This window comes from Dromaius novaehollandiae, chromosome 10, assembly GCF_036370855.1.
Source record: "Dromaius novaehollandiae isolate bDroNov1 chromosome 10, bDroNov1.hap1, whole genome shotgun sequence".
NCBI classification, from domain to species: domain Eukaryota; kingdom Metazoa; phylum Chordata; class Aves; order Casuariiformes; family Dromaiidae; genus Dromaius; species Dromaius novaehollandiae.
In genome coordinates, this window is record NC_088107.1 from 6,735,417 (window position 1) to 6,756,837 (window position 21,421).

General features: G+C 41.8%; 1 protein-coding gene across 5 annotated transcripts in view; it reads right to left on the bottom strand.

Annotated features, from left to right (window-relative positions):
* The window catches only part of MCTP2 (multiple C2 and transmembrane domain containing 2), a 126,902-nt gene that overhangs the window by 79,077 nt on the left and 26,404 nt on the right, over nucleotides 1–21,421 (bottom strand). For 4 of the 5 annotated variants that reach the window (XM_064517924.1, XM_064517925.1, XM_064517923.1 and 1 more), the window contains 4 exons: nucleotides 9,654–9,796; nucleotides 8,787–8,863; nucleotides 7,859–7,970; nucleotides 5,851–5,886 (listed from right to left, as the gene is read on the bottom strand). In XM_064517924.1, the coding sequence (XP_064373994.1) occupies nucleotides 5,851–5,886; nucleotides 7,859–7,970; nucleotides 8,787–8,863; nucleotides 9,654–9,796 (368 nt within the window). The remainder of the gene's footprint in view (nucleotides 1–5,850; nucleotides 5,887–7,858; nucleotides 7,971–8,786; nucleotides 8,864–9,653; nucleotides 9,797–21,421) is intronic. The other variant, XM_064517926.1, reaches the window with a different exon arrangement.

Consider the following 21,421-nt stretch of genomic DNA (forward strand, 5'->3'; position numbering starts at 1 on the left):
ACGCTCCGTGGCCGTTTTTCCAGTCTTCTCATATACTTGGCAGGCGATTCCTCTGGCCACCCTGATGGAAATCCCAGTCAAACAGCCAGGGTCTCATATACTACTTGGTTTCTGGAAGGAAGCATGTCTGGGGAAACCCAGATGTGTGGTAGGACTACATACCTGGGCCATCAATGAGTCAACTTAAGTGTCGCCTGGGGAAGTCTGCACTACAGAAAATTTCTCCCAGGTGAAAAGAAGTTGATACTGCATTATTTATTTTAAGTCTTTTAACTCCTCTCTGGTAGCCTGCACCTACTCATTTCAAACTGATTTACACAGAGTTAATTGATTAAGCTTCACAGCCTCCCTCTGAGTTTACTATTACAAAACAGAGCACAGAGAAATTCAGTGATTAGTCTAACACCACAAAGTTAGTCAGTGGCAAAACAAGCACCAAAAATACCCCCCTTTTTCCTCCTTCAGCAGTTACTTCACTAATCTGCCTTTACTACAAGTTGCCACCAGAAAGTGAAAGCCTCTCTCTAAGCTGGCCAGAAAAGGAAGACATTACTGTTTAATGAGTGATTTTAAAATATGCAGGCTTTGTTTTTAATCTATTCAGCTCTTTCCTTTCCCTCTTCCCTCCCAAGCTACAGAAGGCCTCCTTAGTGGGGAACTTCAGCTCCTCCTGTCACTGAACCCTAGCTCCTTTCCAGCTGTGTTCCCAAACTAGATGCCAGGACCTTCAGGCTTCTCCTGTTTTTTCCTGTATTCTCCCTGGAGTCAGCCAGCTCGCACTCTGGCTAGGTCCCAGAGCAAAGTAAAGGTGCCTCGCAGAGGCTTCAGAAAAGTTGGATGAGGCTATGGGTCTTGAAATTAGGAAACACATGCTTTATTATGGAAGTTGGCACACATCCTGAGCACAAGACATTGGGCAAGTCCCTTCATTTCGCTGAGTCTCAACTTCTCCATGGTTAGGACAACCACCCTGTGCCAAATACAAATTAGTAAAATGTTTTTCCCTCCTGGACTCCTTGTTTCAACAAACCGAACCTCTTTTCTCCCCCGCTCCCATCACCTCTTGGTCTTGAGGACAGTCCTCAGATCAGAATTTTAGGGAGAATCTCCAGATAGAGCTCTGATTTCTACTGGGGTCTGTGTGCACTTAAGCATTCTCACACATGCATCTGGCTTGGGTGTTAGCTTGCAAATAGCCAGGGATACCATAGCAGTACGAGCAGTTCAATACTGTAAAATGGATAATGTGAATAAAAAACAGCCTTCATGCAAGTCAGAAGGAATGAAAAGAATACTGAACACAAAAACATTCAAAACACATTGAAAAAAAATCAACTAGATGTTTTTAAAGTCTGAGAGCCCCGGTTCACCGCAGATTTAGGGATCGCACAATGTCAGGCAAGAGGATGTGATGAGTAATCTTCTCTGAGAAAAAAGTAGAGCCCAGTCATGGAGCAGGACCCTGTCGCACATGGCACAGAAGATGGTTCTTCTCCCTCCCACTTAGAAAGAACGTTTCCCCAGAAAGCATCCCAAATGTCTGAACAGAAAGAGAAGACAAAAAAAAATGCTGTATCATTTTCAGAATCTAGTTTCTGGTTTCCAAATGAGTATTAAAGCTTCTCACATCAATTTTAATTTTTGGTTACTTTCTCGTTCTTGTTTAAAGAAGAAAGCTGGACAATAATGAGCAGATGGGTCATATTCTGCCTTCACTGACAAATGTGCAATATGAGAGATGAGCAGGAATGCCTGAGCTTTGGAGGGGAAAGAACTGGCTCGCTGACCCAGGTTCACAAAATCCTTTAGGAGCTCAAGTCTCCCTGATAACACCATTTGTACATAATCTACCTCTGTGGGCACCCAGCAAATCCCCTCTGGTGCATCAGGACCGCTTTCAAATCTGTCTTTTTTTCCTGACATGCACATATATGCCCCAAGTTCAAACTTGTTTTTGAAGCAATAAAAAGATGCAGAAAACACTGAACATTTAAATGACACAGCGAGGTGGCCAAGTGTGAAGCAAGCCCATCTCTCACATCTTTCACTTAAAAGGATGAGACAGGACAACAGAAAGTCTGCTCCGATCCCTGAGAACAGGTCAAAGGAGAAACTGGGCCGCGTAATTTGTCATCTGCGAAAACACCACCATGCAAATACGACGACTCTTTGGACCTCTCCTCATTAGCTGGGGAGAGCGTTTCACAGAGGCAGCCTCTCCCCCGGGAAAGAGGAGAGGGCAGCGACAACGGCAAGCGAACCGACGCGAGATTGTCACTGCGACGCCCGACCCTGTGGCAAGCGACTTCCACAGCTCTGCGAAACGGTCAGAGATCACCACTGCCCAAAGGGTATTGCCAAACACAGCGAGGCAGGAAAAAGTGAAGCCTAACAGCCCACGCAGAAAAGAGAGCGAGGGATTTTCCCCAGTGATCTGACGACTCGGAGGACTTTGGTCCAGTCAGTCTTTCAGCTAATTTATTCAATCAGCTTCGGCTATCAAGGTGGCAATTGCATCACTTTTGTTTCAGGTCTAAACTGCTGCAGGTCAATCCACCCCAAGCGAACCTGCTTATTTGCTTTGGAGATGTTCAACACTTAAAGGTTATTCAGCTGTACAAATGCTGGAAATAGCATGCAGGGCGCTGAGCGCCCGACTCAAGCCACCCGGGACAAACAAGGCTACTGAGCATCAGCATGCTGTGGCAGAGCAGCCTGCTCCCTCCTCCTGCCCCCAGATAGCCCAGGAACAGAAAAAAGGGGAGACCTTGCCAATACATGGGTGCAAGTGCACAGATTAATATTACCTAATAGCATCCCCTTCCCTTTGTACTGCTGCTCGCCATGAGAAAAGCAAGCAAGCTGTGCTCTCGGAGACAGCTCCCATGGAGGACAATGCTGCTCTCAGCTCCTATGAAAAATGAGGGATCTGAAAGTGCTGCCCATGGTCTTGGGATTCTGCCCAAATATGTGATGATCCCCTCCTAGCAGCAGGGAAAGATATATGCTGTTTAACCAACAGATAGCAAAATCATCCGGTTCAACAACTCACACCAAATTGATTTAAAAGACAATATTCCTTTGCTGAAATCCTTCTTGTATACTATTTGTAAGGTCTGTGAGACAACTGCAGCAAACCTGGATGACCTTGTACCGCTGCCATTTTCACTGCTGTCCAAAACGCAGAGATTTCAGAGAACACACATGAAAAGTGCAAGGTACCTACAACAACCCAGGTGAACCTCTTTACCACTCCGACATGGGATTGCATCAGGCATCAATACCATCCACTCAGGTACTAGCCATTCTGGATGAATTTGGGAACCCAACAAGAATCTAGTCAATAATGCAACGAGACTCATTTAGGAGACTGATGTATTCCTAATCTGCCAACTGCACAAAGATAATGCTAAACTCGTCAGATTAGCATTTAACCAGAATTCTTCTATATCATCAAGACGAACTAGAAAAAAGCTGGGAAAGTTTCATTTTGTGTGTCCTTAAAATAAGTCATTTTCACTCACATTTGTGTTACAAGAAAAGCTTAACATTACAGTACAGGTCAGCCATAGTTCAGCGCAAAAAGCAGGAAAATTACTAATAGAAAACTTACTTGCCTATACACACAAATGAAATTTAGATCTGTCTCATAAATTGCTATCAGTGAGACTTGGATTTGCTGGGAATTCTGTTGCTTAAATGGGAAGTATACGGTCTTTTTCTCCCACAACCACCAACCAGAGTCAGTTCAGTAGCCAAAAAGGAGCTGAGTTTGTGTATCGGTTACAGAGCTCTCCCCATTTCCCCTGCCCCCCTTACTCTTATATCTTTATCTCGTCCAGCAACATTGTTTTCTACCCCATCATACTCTCTGGCCATTCTTCCATAACCTCTTGTGCCTTCCCTAGACACCTATATTCCCCATGCACACAATTTTTCTTTCTAGCCTTTATGTTCTGCCACAAACTGCTAGTACTGCTTCCACAGACCGGAGTTTCCTAACTAAAGATGGTTATTGATGTACAGTACTAGTGTTTTAGTGCAGTAGCAGAATCAATAAACTAGGAAATACTGCTTTGTCAGATTTTTCCAGCGCATGCTGGGAAATATTTTTACTGCCTTTGGATGGTCACAGAGCTTTTCTTTAGAGATCACGCTGGAGCATGAACTATGTCTTTCCTAGGAAGAACTGAAGCTCTCCTACCCTCTAGTGACTGTAACAGAACAGAGCACAGGCTTGTAGCTTTTATTTTTCCTCTTTTAAACAATACATTCACTTTGCCTAACTCAGCACCATGCTTTAGCATCTTTTCATTTTATTTGAAAAGATTTGAAGACATTAGCCAGTCCTGTGAACAGAGCAACCTGCCAACATGGCTTACAGCTAAAAAGACTGCAAAGAAAACTGTATTTAAAAAAATATATATATTCAGAATGTAATGGGATGTAACATACAAAAACATACAAAACAGAGGGAAAAAAAGAAAGAAGAGAAAGAAAGAAAAACAAATCCAGCAACAACCACCAAGACAGACGTTTGGCTATTCTGGACAAAAAGGACCAGAGTTTAAAAACCTGGCTCCCTTTCCCAGGACCCAATGCCAACTAGCGTGGAGAGACAGCTGTGTGTGCACGGGTGAGAAAAAAGGGGGATTCAAGCTACACTGATGAGCGAGGGCACTAGTAATTTCCAGAGCTTTAGTTAAAAACTAAAGTGCTGAGCTCTTCAATTATTCCATCACTTTGTGTCACACTGCATTCAGGGATCCCTGGCTGCCTCCCTGCACCGCAAGGGCAGCAGAAGGAGGCCGGCATCACCGCTCCGCAATCGCTCGGCTTGCCAAGCTCCGCTCCAGCTCCAGGGCTGTACTTTGCACTTCTTGCATTTACAGAAATACACTTGCTGGCACAATACCTGATGGGGCCGGCTCCTCCACATACCACACCACAGTCGTAACAAATAAAACAAGAGGAGGTTAACCATTCAATTTACTTATGCACAAACCAATAGTTACATAGCGAAAACACCAAGATGCATGTGTGTTCCCACATGAGCCAAATTTTGCCTTTCAAAAAGTTGTGCCATGCAGCACTCAGGCTGGGTCCTGGGACCTCCAGCTTCTGTATCATTGTTATTTACTCGATAGAAAATTAAAGCTTTACAGAACAAATAAGAAGCCGCAGTGTTTCCTGAACAAGTTAAAATCTAATGTAAGAATGGGACAGTACACAGATATAAAAGTAATGGAAGCCTACAGGGGTACTACAGAAAGCCAAGGAAAGTTATGTGGTTATGCAGCAACACACAAATCTTGAAAATCCTGTTACATTTTTAATAATGAAAACCGCCTGCTTGCTTCTCCACCCCAAGAACAAATGGGATTTCAAAACCCACAGCAGCAATCAGAAGAAATATTGCCTCCCAAACTCCCCTAGCAGCCAGAGCCAGCACACAAACTGTCAGACTGGGAATCAGGAGACCCAGTCTCAACCCCAGGACCTGCTACTGGTCAGGTAACCTGAACCAACCCAAATCCTTCTCGGCTCCTTTTCTTCAATTTACACCCAGTTTTCCTTAGTACAGACTGTCTTTCTACAGCTCTTTGCAGAATGGAGTCTTATTCTTACTTGCTACCACTAGTCATTAGCACAGGACCTAAAACAAGACAACAGCCACAATTTCTCACTGTATTGAAGAATTTCAAAAGCAGTGGGAAACCCGGCTGCCGTGTTTTGACAGTCTGCATTCAGACCTCAAAGTTTTCATATTTTTACACTGTTTCAGAAAAGGGCACGTATTTTGGGAGAGGGCTTTTTTTTCTTTTTTGAAGAGGAAAAAATATGAATTACCTTGGATGAAGTTCGCTTCTTCCGATTTGACCATCTCTATTCAAGAGTCCCCACCATTGTACCAAAGAGAACCCAGAGAAGGGGAACAGAGAAGGATAAAATAGGTAAAGTGGTTAGTAAAATCGTTCAAACAGCAGCTTATAAAATGCATTAGAAAAGCTTATTACTTAGTAGCGGGTTGGGTCTACTACTGCATTTATCTACCTCCCTCCCTCATGGAATATAATAATCAACAAATTCAAAATACCTGCATTGCACCAACAATAAGAGGGGGAAATAATCAAGAATAGGAAGTGGAGGGACCCAGAGCCATTAGTAAGAAACATGGCTTATATTTTTGGTGCCATCTGGTTCTACACTAAGCTAATTTAAAAAGGGGGAAAAAATCATCTTGCTGTTAAGTGCTAATGTGGACAGAGCCATTTCACTATTCTGATTCCACTGGAAATGGCTGAGCAATTTGCATTTGAAATATGAGGGCTTAAAACATCGTCTTTAAAAAAATTACAGTGTGCACCAACTCTTCTATCATCTGCACTCTGAATGTTAAGTAAGCACCCAAGAGTATCCAAAGCTGCTGCTTTAAACCACCGCATTTTCTGCCTCATGGGCTAGGTCCACTTTACCCCATGTCCTCCTACAAATCCCAGAAGAATTTCTCAGGTTCTTTCAGCTAAACAGCCTCCCCTTGCATCCCTTCTGGCAACCGAGCGGCACGTGTGCTAACAGCACTTTGTCTTGGATAAGTTAATGGGGGAATTCACATCTCAGATCCAAGGCACCTTACTATATATATACATAAAATACAACAACAGTGTTTTGAATGTCATCCTTAAGCTTTTAAATAATCATATAAAGAGGCAGAGATAACTTTACAACTATCTTAATTTAATGGGTGACTTTACAATTCTCGAAAAAGGCAACAATTAGGAAAATAAATACTGAGTGACAGACATCTCGCATTAACTTTTACTGTTTTGCCTCCCAACTCCTTGAAACCTTTGTTTTTATAAATAATTCTTCTCAGACTGAAATTCCACACCTATAATTCAAAAATGTGCTGTAAACTGCAACTTTCTTACTAGACTATATAAAACACCTCTAGAAAGATTTTGGATTTAACACATTTATTTCACAACTAAAATTACAGAGGCTTGAAAACCAGAGCTAAGCAAATGCCACATCCTGGCCTTTCCCCACTCCTTTCCTTGCAAATCTGCTCCCTGGACAACAGCAGGATGAGTTTACCAATGTAGGCACATACTATACTTTGTGAAAACACCAGTAGGAATCTTAAAAGATGAAAACAAGAGCAAAGAAACACTTGTAGAACCTTGAACCTTAAAAAGCATATTAATTTTTAATTTATTTTGCTGTTCCCAGTCTCTGCCCAGTTTATTCTGAGATTAAAATTGCACCATATTTCAGCATCAGGAGTCAAATTCAGTTGAACTTGGTGAAGAAACCACCAGTGGCAAAATCAGGGTTTTCCCAAGCAACCTCTCTCTCTCAGCCAGCGTGCTCCTACACAGCATTAGCACAGTCAAAATCCTGACATCAAATCCCTGCTTTTAGATTTCACATAACTGTATTTTCATCAGTACTTCACCCCCCCCCCCCCCCCTTAGGCATTAAAATCTAAACTCCTGGATGTAAATCAGGAAATATCATGCTCTGGAATAGCAATCATACAAGGTGTAGTTCACTCACTCACTTTAGCCACCTGCGCATTTTAGTGGAAGATAACACACACAGATGATATATGGAAAGTGCTGCCACAGAGTACTTCTCGACTACGGGACAGAAGCATCCAGCTACAGACGCCTAAGCAACTTTTACCCAGTTAAATATGCTTTTTTTTGTTTTTAAGTTATGATCTATCTAGATTTCAATATTGAGTCTCAGGGGATGAAAACAGCAGCAGCATTTCCCAGGAAATCAGATTAGGCCAGCTCTTCTTTCCCCTCTACACATTCCAGCTATAAATTTGATTTCCTAAGCCACTTACATTTCTTTTCAAGTCGCCTTGCTTGACAGCTAGACTCAAGTTTAATACAATCACTCCCATGTCATCTTCCAAACTGTTTGGATCTTCCAGTTTTAAGATCTGTTCAGTAGTTCTACAAGAAAAAAAAAAAAACAAAAAAATCCTTTAGTTCTGACATATAGCATTACTTATAACTCTCTATTTGCAGGTATACACTGAGCTAATTTACCATTAGCTCTGCTTTACAGGGAAGAAAAGTGACAACAACTCATCCAAGTAATTTTTTTTTTCTTTTTTAAACACTGAAGACTGGAATTTGACTCGAGATCTGTATTAGTTCCTGCTCGGTGTCAGACTTTTCTGCCCACCTGCATGTGCATTTAATCTCCCTCCACAGCATGGTTTCCTTTGGAAACGGCGATGCTGATACTTACCTGGTGGCATGATCCCCAGGGCGTATTAATTAAAATTTCTAGAAACTCAGACACCTCAACCACAGGAGCTATGATACACCTGCACAGGGGCACTTGTCTTCTCAAAAGTCCCTCAGAGTCCATATGAAATGGAAATTCACCTTGAATTCCTGGCTACCAGTGACATGTTTGGACCAACCAGCTGTGGACGAAAGGTGGAGGACTTGCTTCCACATTAAACCAGGGCCAGATGCTGCTTGGCCATGGGGCGCTGGGGAAGGGCCAGCACCTTCCTTTTGAATCTTGCTCTTTACACATTGGATTTGAACCTAGCACATAAAGCCAGACAAGGCCATGCATGTACAGAATGTGTCTCAATTTCTCAAGGTGCTCCCCACCCTTCTATCAGAAGTTTTCGCAAATAGACAAGTTTTCATACATAAACAAATTCCATGCAATAGCAAAAGCTTTAAATTATTTTACTATGTTTCTCAATTAAGCTGCAGTACCAAGCCTCAAATGCAAAAATGTATTACCTATTGAGTTCAAGTTCAGTAAGTGCGATAAATGCTGACCCCATGAAGTCAGAAGAGGTTAAATCTCGATCATACACCTGGTGACAAAATAAAATAAATACTTACACTTTTCACATCCTAAGCCAGTTTTGTCCTGGCCAATACAAGAACAGATATTTTAAGCACATTAGGTTCAATTCTGTATTTGAAAGATGAAAGCTCAGATATAATTCACAGATAATTTTCCATCTCCCTGCTTTAATTTGTAATTTTAACTAAATATTTAAACAGCATTTTGTAAGTATCATCTTAATATAATGTAAACAGAGACATGTGCTGCTACAGACCATGCCTGTGTCTTTATACTCTGCCTGATAGTATAATGAAATGCTGCACAAAACCAGGTACTTCTTGCTACAGATGTTTTAGCAATTAGTGCTTACAACTGGTAGCTTGCAGTTCAGGTAACTGCAATGTTACTCATAATGAGAAAAGGCTTTGCTGCTTGTCACTGCTTCATCCCAGGTAATAATTCTATTCCACCCCATCAAATTACACTCTTAAATTCTGCTTATGTAACTGCTATCGATTTCACTGAGTTTGTACAAGCAGAGTAGAGTAACAGCAGAATTTAGTTCCAGAGTTTTAAATGGATCCAGTCAAGGAGTTTTATTTCAACTGGGGGCTTTCACAGACTGAAAGCAAAACATCCAAGTAAAATCTGGAAAAGACATATGTGCATTTTAATTTGAAATTGCTAAAACTCTTAAACCAGATCACGTTTTATTTTAAGCTGCTACAGTGAACAGAAATAAATACCTATTTAAAGTAAAGAACGATTGCTTAAAAATATTTACTGATCTTTCAAAATCTGAAACCAAAATTTACCTTGACCCAGAGTTTTTGACTGAGGTTCTGTATCGGTAGTACAACAGTCTCATCCCAGACGGGGTTTAGGTTCTTGTAGATTACCTTGCTTTTGTACAGAGTTTTCCCATTCAGTTTAAACTTTACATATGGATCACTTGTACCTATGATAATTAATAAGAAGAAATAGATTAGCCCTCTTCTGATAATAACCTCGTAAAAACAATCTTAAAATATAATTTAATAATAGCTATAACTATAATAATTTACAAGTTTATACACGTATTATATTTATATACACACTATATATACACACATTGTGTGTGTATATATTTATAAAAAAAAAAACATTTCTAGTTCATATAGGAAATGTATTAAACACAACCAGAAAGTTTCTTGATAGCAGGCAACAAAAATTCTTCATAGTTTGCTTGATCTCTGCTGTTATTTTGAAAGAACGTTAATTATTCCTTTCTTGGTTAATATTTTAATTTGGGAAAAGAGCAAACAGAACCAAGGATGAATGATTATTTACAGGCTAACTAACAAAACAGACAGTGAAACAGTGAAAATGTGATCCTGTGACTATGAATATATAAAAGACCAAAATTAAAAAACATTGTAACTTTTGATGGGACCTCCAAGGAAGAAGTAATAATAGCTAAAACTCCAGTCCGGATTTCATCGCTGGTGTCATCTGCCAATTTACTTAAGTTCAAATGTGAAGTTTCACTGCAAAGGTAATGACATTATTGACCAGCGCAAGATAAAACCACACATACAAGACTCTGTAAAGATAATAAACAGTATCCAGATAACACATTTTTAATCTTTTAAGTGGTACATTTTGCCACAGTAATAAGGTCCCATGCTTTTATGGGGCAGATGTGCACAGACAGAACATGAGGATTGTGCCACATGGCAGCAACAGCAAGACTTGCAGCTGTCAAAGGAAAACAAAAGAGGGAATCAACTTTTTATTGCTGTTATTAAACCAATGGCATACCAAACAAAAAGGGAAACAAGCAACATGAAGGATTTAACTAGATGGTTTATTTAGTAAAATATATATACACACACACTTTGCAAATATCTCTCAGAGACCACAAATAAAGGAAAGAATAAAGTTGAGTTGCAGCAGGATATCCAATTAACCGATCCCATCCGATATTCCTCATCTGTCATATTTGATACTGTATTACACCTTATATTTGGAAATAAACTTCCCCATTAAAACAATGATATCTAATCAAATGGACTTATTCAGCACAGACACTTCAAATAAAGCCATCAGTGCAAGCACTACATTTCATGTTCTTGACCATTCATTTAGCCGTCCAGAAAGCCCGCAGTGCCAGCTCCAGGCAGAGAGAGAGACCTCCTATACTGGACTTCACACAGCCAGAAATAATCTGGATCTGTCCTCTCGGGTTCCCACGGAGCTGCTTACTGGTAGACAAACAAGCAGCAGCTCAGGGTAACCTGGAGTGACATGAAGACTCAGATTTTTCACTAATTTGGTAAATAGTGAGAATGTGAAAAAAACATTTTCAAATATGTGACACTCAAATCACTGGTTGGTAAAGACAGACAGATTCAACAAGAGATAGCCCTGTTTTAGCATCTATTTGAAAATATGTAGTAGTGTGAAGAAATGTGTCCCTGTGACACTGGAATTATTTGTAAAAATTATAGCAAGTTTTTATTGTGTTTTAAATTCTAAATGGTAAACAGAGCCATGGCCGATTCTGCCCATCTCCTCTATGAAGAGTGTTTAATTCACATCAGCAAAATCTTGATTGGTTTTCAAATACTGCCTGCAGCTAATTCTTCTTCTAAGTAGTGACTGCAAAAATTAACCACTTTTTGAGAACAACGCTGCAGAAGGTTAAAAAGAAATTTCTTTCCCTTCCTCTCTAATGGAACAGCAATAAGGGCCTGATCCAAAGGCCACTGAAGTCAGAGGGCAGATTTGCATCGTTTTTAGTTGGTCAGGATTAGACCTTCCATTAGGGTACTTCCCAGAACTATGATTACATCTTTACACAAAATGCACAGCATGCTTTACAGGAGTGCGAACACCCAGATAATATCTAGCACCACATCATGTGCAGAAGCCTTCAGAGGATGCAGCTGCTGAGAAGTAACTACATTTAGCTTTTCAGTCTTAGTTTGTCCCAGCTGCAGAGATCCTAAATCCTTTCTCCGTTAAATGAGAAAAGGAAAAATAAAAAAGCAAGGTTGCTTTTATCTACAGGATAAACAGAAGCAGGCTGTATTATTAAAAATGATAACAGCAATAGTAAAGTCCACAACCGTTAAGTGCATGAAAGAGTGACCAGACTCAAGGAAAATAACTGATGAAATGAAAGCACAAACAGGGTGATGGAGGCAGGTGGTCTACAGCCATAACTCATGTTTCTTCCACAGAAAAACCCCTGAGTGAGCAGAAAACCTAAAAAGAGAGAGAAAGAGAGAAAGAGAAAGACAGAGACCGAGGAAGCAAACAGCTAGCAAGTTCAGTATCTACAAGTATAAAACTCCAAACCCCTCCAAGCCCTTCCGAGCATGGGAGGCAAGAGGACCATATCTTAACAAGGATCCCAGCTGCATTACTGCACCGAAAGCTTTCAAGGTTGTTAGAGATAGATAGATACAGACAGATAGAGATAGATACAGACAGATAGATAGGGGTTTGTGTGTGCGTGCGTGTGTATAAATAAAATTAAAAAAAAATGGAAAAAAAAGGATAATAAAAAGAGGTCTTTAATTAAATAGGATTGCCACTCTGGGATCAGGCCTTCATGCCTGTCAGCTTACTCTCAAAATAAACATCTCGGAGGCCGGCCGTGGCGGTGTCACTTACGGCGGCAAGGCATACCGGGTAATCCCTAGGTATCTTGACAGCTACATAATGTTCAAACTGTTTCACGGGTGAACGGCGGCACTTGGGCAAAAGAAAATATTAACGCCTGGAATTAATAGAAAAAGGGATGATGGTTTACACAGCCAAGCAAGGAAAAAGTGTCAAGTTAGGATGGCGTTAATTGTTCGGGAAAATAATTGCAGGCGGGTGCGGGAGTGAGTGCAGCGGCTCCTCGCCGAGCTCGCCCGTCTCACTGTCAGGGATGAGACATCTCAACTAGGCAGGTGGGGAGACAGCGTGGCCGCTCGGTGCTACAGACGGGGCTGTTGGCGACCCAACGGGTTTCGACCTCTGTGGCAGGAGTGCCGCGAGCTGCCGGGTTTGCTCCCATGGGGGCAGGCACGGCAATCCCGGCCGGGCCATGGCACGGGTCCACCAGGGACAGCCTGCAGCATGCTTGAAGTGGCTGAACTTCTCAAAATAACAGCTAGTATTTTTAGGTATAGACTGGTGTAATTTTTTTTTCTTTTTCCAAGTTTTTCCTTTAAGCACAACAGGTGTCCAAGAATTTCCTGAAAAACCCAGGACATTAAAAAAAAAATCTTTTCTCTGGCCATTTCAGAGAGAAGGCAACCAAGTCAACAACCACTTCTAAACACGTACACCCAGACTCTTCAAAAATGCAAGTTCGGAACCTATTCATTTCCCTGTATGTCACATCAGCTGCAGCCACATGCCAATAAGATAAAGCAAGATCAATTTTTCTTGAAAGCAGCTTAGAATTCAGCCTGAAGAAAAAAAAATGTCTATTCTAGTGCAAAAAGCAAGGATGTTTCAAGGTCAATTTAAATATTATGTAAAGACAGGAAGGTTTTTGGATAGGAAAAAATATATATAAACACGAACACACAATAATCTGCTTCTTAGCCTAAAACAAAGCCAGTAAGAGTAAAAGGAAAGGGTAACTTCTGAAAAATCACTCCATCATGGGGAGCTGTTTTCTCATTAGAGAGAGAAAGGATGTGTATCTCAACACTGATTCTTCCTTGAATTCATTTCCATAATAAGTATTTTACTGCTATTTTCTTCCACTAGCACTAAAAAGCGACGAGCACAGACAGACCAAACATCAGCTAGAATGCGAGCACGCTTTGGCGAGCCAAAGTTGCCAGTACAAAGCAACTAGACAGGGCTGAGCAGTCTAAGAAATTGTTAATAGTGTTTTTAAATGGATACTGCTGCCCTCTAGCAGCTGCAGAGAGATGTGCCACACCAACGGTACTGAATACTACTATACATTTCCTTCACACTTTGAAAAATTAATTGCAGACCCGATACGATTTCAAACCACACTCCATCTTATAGGCATAAACTTACTGGAAATACAGCATATGAAACACATCTGGTTACATTAAAAAAAATCATGACCTAATCACCTTACAATCCTGAAAACTCAAAAAAAGAACAGTGTGAAATATAACCTAGACCATCTTAAGTTTGGGTCAAAATTCTAAATTTGAATTGGAAGAAAGGAAATGAAGGATTTTCCATATACATAAAGAATAAATTAATTTAACAACTTCATAGAGATAGAATTACTACAGCTACTTACAACAAAGAGTAAAAGACAATTTTTAAACAGCTCACACTTCTGTGGCAAACCACTGTTCTTGCACAGAAACAGCAGAGATAAAGGATTAAAGAGACAATCAGAAAAAGGTATTTTAATAGCAGGAAATGCAGGTAATTTTGGGAAGTTTTGTGCACAGCTAGTTTTATGTGAACAGATGGAAGTGAAACATTGCTTGAGAAACAAGTGTCACCAATAGGCTCCTAGGGAAAATAAACCAAAAAGCTCAACCAGAGAAGTGTGAAGAACACATGCAAGCCTACAGTTGAGCCAGTGCTTGAAGAACGAAAGCGTGAATTGACCGTTAACAAACCACAGAAGCAGACACAGGAAATTTTATGTAAGATACTGTGCAAGCAGCACCCTTCAGAAACTGCAGTAAGAAACTAAAATAAACAAACCAACTAATGGAAAAGAAAAAAAAAGAAAAGAAGGAGATTCTACCAAAATGCCATGAGACACACGAGGGACAATGACAGAAAGAACAAACCACCTACAACAAAGGTTAGTCAAGCTGACTCCTGGCAGGGTCTCAGATACGAAAGCATAGGAAGGCACAAAAACAACCGCTTTTACATTAGTACCTAGTATCAAGGTCCTTTGGTGCAATATTCCCACCAACTTCAAATTCACATCAGAATGAATGGCATCTCTGACAAGAAAACTCTTCTGACAATAAGCTTATTATCTTGCTGCCTTTTTTGACTTACAAGGTCTGCTTGCTTCCAGGTTTCTGGGGGAGGAAGGAAGACACTGACACCGTGTTTCTGAGAGTGAAACACGTCCCATTTGTGAGCATCATTCTCACTGCGTAAGCAGTTTCATCTTCTTGTATTCTCAGTCTTTGGTCTTGCCAAAACTACTTATATGGGTCCCAGAAAGAGGTAAGTGTGAACTGGTAATGTAGGCAGTTGCCCACTTGGGGCCAGCTCCAGTTGATCGGTTGAAGAAACCACTTATCTACACTAGTTACCTATAAAGGAAGAGAGTCTCTGGGCCCTACATATTCTCTTCCAGTGCTGCCATCCTTATACTTCTTAATCTAACATTCATTTTACCAAAGCTAGCTGGGCATTCTTGGATTAATTGCTTTTGTTTTAATTCAACCCAATTTTTTGAGGTTCCTATCTTGATGCATTCAGCCAGTCCAGAAGGGAGGCTTGCAGGAACGACTGTGTAGAGGAGACAAAGTTTCAGTCACACACGCTGCTCTTACAGAAATTGAATTTGGCACAGACAAACAATTGCAGCACACGCCGTTGTATGCATAGTGATACAGGATCCAGAAAATGTCAAAATAAGTACCCAACACCATTCAAATTCTTTGCATTTGTAAATTAGTCATGATTACGCCTTTCAAAAAGAAGTGTGAAAAGTTGTCTAATAAATCTGAATAATTAATAAATTTGAAGAACTAATGATCTAATTGCAGATACCCTGAAAACAGAGAAAGTCTAAATTAATCAGACAGCATGCTTGTAGTGAACTATTCAGCCTAATTGCTATGAACATTTGCTTTACAAACAATGGACTTATTCTGCATAAGCTGACAAATGCTCGATGCAGCACAAGCACATCCTCGCCTCCTGCACGCCAGCAGCCTGCTACCACGGGTGAACCCAGGCAGCAGAGACCTGGTGGCCTGGTTCAGGTCTGAATGTGTTTAAAATAGAAACTATACATTATTCTGTCCTCTTTCTTCAATTGCTTTAAGGCACTTCAGGAGACCTAGCTCCCGCGTGGCTCCCATCACGCACACGGTTGCAGTTCAGCTTGCAGCTCCCCGCAGAGCAGAGCAGCATGGCCTCGCTCCTGCCACCCTGGGAGCCTCCAGCCAGCTGTGTGCCATGCTCAGCTTTGGGTGCAGAAGAAGTGGCGTCCCAAGTGGGGGAGATGGCACAAATCCTGCGGGGCGAAGGCGCCCACGCAACCTGCTCAGCTGCCGTCACGCGCTGCTCTCAATGGCTCTCGTGCCCAAATTTCAGAAATCTAGCTGTCTCTGTCAAGAAATGAGACCAAAAGCACAGTGCAGCAGCAGGAAATGACAAGGGAAAACTAAGGAAAAGAATAGAAAAGGCCAGGTACCAGCTACAAATACCACTGTAGTGTAAAATCTAGAGGATACCTGACCACATGAAAAAGAAAAGGTGAAAAATCAGGTTGCAGCAATGCAACTGGAAAAAACCACCCCCCCAAAAACAAAAAACCACAGCCACTCTCCAGCTGACATCACATCTGAGAAATCTATTTCTCATAACCACACTAACCAAAAGGGAAAAAATACTCAAGGTTTGGAAGTGCGGAACTTGGAAACATGAGGGGCTGCTCACCATTACAGAAACTCAGAGTTTCTCTATTATCTGAGAGAGCTGTAGTTGGATTTGTCAATTCAAGGATGGTAACACTTCCTTACCACTGTGGCACCGTGTTACTGCTCTGTGTCACAGTGACACTGCTCTGCAGAGATGACTCAGTATGGCCAGCAGCAGGCACAGTCAGAGCATCACACAGCTAACAGGGAGCAGAACGTTTCAGATTTCATTAGATGGGCTCAGATTAACATCAGGCACCACCCTGTCCCATAACAGCAAAGCAGATGGGCTCCAGCCTGTCCCAGCTCAAAGCATTTGGAGCTGGAAGTAACAAGCTCCCCAAGAAAAGCCCAAATGAAGCCATAAAACCCTCAAGGGTATGATGAAGTGACAACACTTAGAGCACTAGTGTCTAAGAACATTTAATGTTTTTTGAACCAAGTATGCAGCAGTTACCTCCATCTTCTGCAGAACCACCAGTGCTCTACAGATATCTATATTTCATTAATATTTCTGTTTTCTTATTATTATTTATACTACTTACATAGCTCACAAACTCACCATTACCAAGATACATCATGTTACCTAATAACTGTAATACTACACAAGTACACATAAAACCCCGTATGTTTGGTTCTACATAAGCACACAAACAGATTCACGCCATTCAGTGTCCGGCTCATTAGTTACAAGAACTATAGATATTGGAGAACCTGTGCGCCACATAACACTAGGCACCAAATGTAGATGTTTCATATATAGGTGATGTGAATGCCTCTTGCCAAGCACAACTTATGGCCTGTTTAGGTCATTTCTAATGTGTAACTAGCTGGCTGGACTGCATCCTGAAAAGCATCAGTGAGAAGCCAATAAATCAGACTCCCGTCAAGCTGATGGCTAATATCATCCTTATCCCAACCTGCATCCCCAAAAGGGGACGCTGGGATATTGACCCAGCAAGGGATCTTCCAGGACCTTTTCCCCATTTTCTTCCCACATTGCTTACGTATTTTACAGTAAGCAACAGGGAGCACATGCAGCTGAGCCAGACTCTTGTGCCTGCACCTACACCTCCCCCAGGACAGAGCAGGTACAGAGAGACAAGCTGGAGAAAGCCAGGGACTACAGGGAGACAACAGATGGATGCAGAATGATGCAAGAGGCAAAGGTGAAGAGAAAAGCAGGAAAGAGCAGAGGTTAACAGGGATGATATAATGAAGAGGGGAAAAAAAGAAATCTAATACGATGAAGGAAGAACTTTAACCAAACTAAAAGGAACACATCTGGGAAAGAACAGTATGCAGTGAACGAAAGAGTTCAGGAAAAATCCGTGGAAAGTTTGGGAAAAGTCAAGTCACATGCTAGTCTTACAGCCTGGGGTTATCAGCAGAATTATACCTCACCATTACTCAGCCAACTGTAATTAATTCCTGCTTAATAGGCGTTAAGCGAATAATTAGTAAATTCAGGGAGAGCCCTATTAATTTGGCAAGCAGAACCAGGAGCTTCCAGCAACAGCTATTTCCAATGGCAGGAACATTTGTCCCTTGTCACATGCCTTAGATTTAAATAAAAAGACCCATACTATTTATATTGGATAAAACAGGTAGAAACAAAGACAGTAAAAGATGAGCAAAATCTTCCTGCACAACCCGGACCTGGTTCTTCCATATTTCAAACAAGTGTCCTAACTAGTGCTGACCTAGGAAGGATCTCCCTCTGTGCTGTATGAACAAACCTGGGCAGGGGCTTCACCTGAGTTTCCCAGGTATCTCCCAGACACAGTACAGCCCAATGACAACTCAAGTTTTGTGATTCAGAATACCTTGCTCTCCCCCTTTGCCCTTCTCCAGGTTCAAACAGATGGGTCCAACCTAGATCTGAGCATACTTTGCTGAAACTAGTGCATCCCTACAACACGTCCCCCTACGGATCCACCAGCATTTCCCCTCTAAATCATTTAGTCCATGCTTTCTTAATTGGCTCTATCACTACTTCTAATGAGAAGACAACAACTGACAGAGGTGAGGGAAAAAGCCACACCAAACAAAAGGACTTGGCTCTGTGGGCAATACTGGTAATACTGGGATTGCAGGTGGGTGGGCCAGCACTTCATTTTTCAGCTACAGTTATTCTGCTTATCTGGTACAAAAATTGCTGGCAAGTTTACAGACAGTGTATGTGTGAGTAGGTTTTGGTTCAAAACCATGGCATAATGTTAGGAAGTGATGGGATACTGGCCTGTTAATGGGGTGGATTAAGCAACTTTGGTGTCCTGACAAAATACCAAAACAAGAAATTTCATTCCATCCACTGGACTTTTCAAGTGCATCTTGTTTCTTACAAAGTTTTCATAGTGCTGAAATGCACAATGTAACTACAGCTGCTACATCCCCATCCAGTCCAGAAGTTGCTGCATTTATGGCAGAACATAAAAGTAGCATAAAAGTAACAGGCGAAATAGTTAAATCTGTATGAAATGGCTAGAGGTCCACCCCTGTGGGGCCCTCCAGAAGCCCTCTGCCCGATTTCCTTGTCAGAGGTTATAGGACAACATTCAAAATGGCCACAAGAGGGCATCAAGAACGCAGCTTGTGATTTTTATCTGCATTTCTACTCTTATATATTCTGCCGGTCCCCTCAACTTGACTTGCCTGTAAATTAAAATTAAGTGGAAAAAACTGCGTGTGTGAGAAGGGGGAGGGCACCACACTTGCACACCATTATCTTTGAAAAGATGCAGAACTTCCCCAAAAATATAACCTGACAGGTATAACATCTGTAGGGTTGATGAGTGCTTTGAGACTTTTTAGAGAAATTGCTGGTATCATAATTACTAAATATTAAAATTTAGGAAAAATTAAAAATCTGGTTATAACAAACCTGATGCAAGCCAAAGATGCTGGTATACAGTCTTCAGTCAAGCTCTGTGGTTTCATACCATTTGGCATTTAGTTTAAAACATACTCCACAGGGACAAGGAGTTAAAATTTCTATCACTGACTAGGCAAGCATTTACCAATAGGTATGACCTCAAATTTGAGTTAAAATGGTACAGAAGTACTCCTACGCATGAACTCTGATTCCCTACCATGACTGGTATCTACCAGAGCATTTTTGCAGTTGTTCACGTGAGACTGACCAGAGCAGCTTTACAACTCCAATACACATGAAACGCATGACCTGCAACTTCGCTCTCCAGTAAGTATAAGGCTACAGAGCTCAGGGACCCTATTGCACACAAAAATACATGCCATGAATGAAGGAAAGAGGGTTTGAAAGCCTCACCCCAGCTAAGCTGCAGACAGCATTGCTTGGTTAGCTCCGGAGGCTTCCTGTTCCCAACACGTGAATGAGCACGACCTGGCGCTCAGCCCAACTCGCAGGCTATGCCAACTGCAGACAACACATTGCTGCTATATTGAAGTTATCGGGGTAGGCTGCTGTGCTTAGGCAGCTGCGAAAGCAGAAGCGGTAACTTCACTAGCGTGCGGCAGGACGCTGCCAGCTCCGGGGACTCACACCAGCACAGCCCCGCGGCCCACCACCGCACGGACACGGAAGCGTGGGCACAGCCAGCTGCCGGCACCCTGGCACGACGCCTCCTTTTCAGCGTGGCAGCATCCGGCATCACGGGGGAGAGGAGGAGGAGGAGGAGGCAAGTCGCATCGTTCTCCCGGCCTACAAGTTTCCTCTGAGGTTTTCTCACACTGCAGAGAATGAAGCTGACAACTTCGTGCTTTGAAAAGCACGTCGCAAGAGCCACAGTGGCTGCAGGTTAGACCCAGCTAAGCATCTCACAGAGATAAGCACGTAAGTAACCAGTATGACGACAGACATCTATGCGGTGTGAATCTGAGCATTGCCGGCATGCTCTTCTCAGGAGGCCACCACAGCAACGCGACAGTGACTGGAGAAGAGCCACTGCTACTTTTGCTCTACTGCGTGCAAAACAAATAAAATTAAAAAAGCAGGAATTTAATTGGATGATGCACCACTTTACATACTCCGTTTTCTAAATGAGCAGTCATTTGCCACAGAAGTGACAGAGACCTATCAAAATGCTTTTTCCCCTTGATTACCTTGATACTATTTTACATTGTACTGCGCTGCATTGTATGAGGCTTACGGCAAGCACTTGCTTTCTAATGCAGAACACAGCTTTGAACAAAACAATGCCTTCTCTTCTCTAGAAATATTGCTCTGCCAGAATTGCTCATTTAAAGCATCTTTTCCAAAGCAGCGGCTGGATGTGTCCTGGCTTGTATACCTTGCTAGTAAATCTGATTAACTGCTATGCTGTCAGGAAGTAACACGCTTCTGCTCAAAGAGTGAAGATCTTAATCTAAGTATTCATTCACTCCTTCCAAAAGTTGGAAACTGCAAGGAAAATGTAATATATGCTCAGCCAAGAGCTACTGCTTGGTGAAAAAGTGAAAAAAACAACAGGGAAAAGTTAACTGAGATAATAGGTGAAATCCCAACAGCAAACAAGCTACCAGTGCGAGAAGGTTTCTAAATCCATCCCAGTCCCTTTATATGCATACCTTTACAGGCCTCTAGGCCATTCAAACTTATTTTCATTAAACCTGTACAAATAAGGCTTATTGCTTCATCTCAAAAGACAGGAACTGCTCATATATAGTTGCAATGTAAAAGTATCTAGAAACTTTTCCACATGCAGAAAGAAATACAAATATGACCAATGCTGGATATCTGGAAGAGCTATGAGAAAGGTGCAGATGGAAGATCCAGAAGCAATCGCTTCTGCCAGAGCTATACTAAGCCTCTTTGGAGCTGCCAGCAGGATTATCTATTCCCTCAGCACCAAGCAGAGAAACTAGCAACCGGCTATTTATAAGCACTTTTCCTCTCTGCCTGTGACAGACTGAAGGACAGCCAGACTAACAGCAGGCACTTTCACACACTCCCCACTCTCCAAAACTAATTTTGGCAGGCTTAGGCTATCCCCCCAGACAGC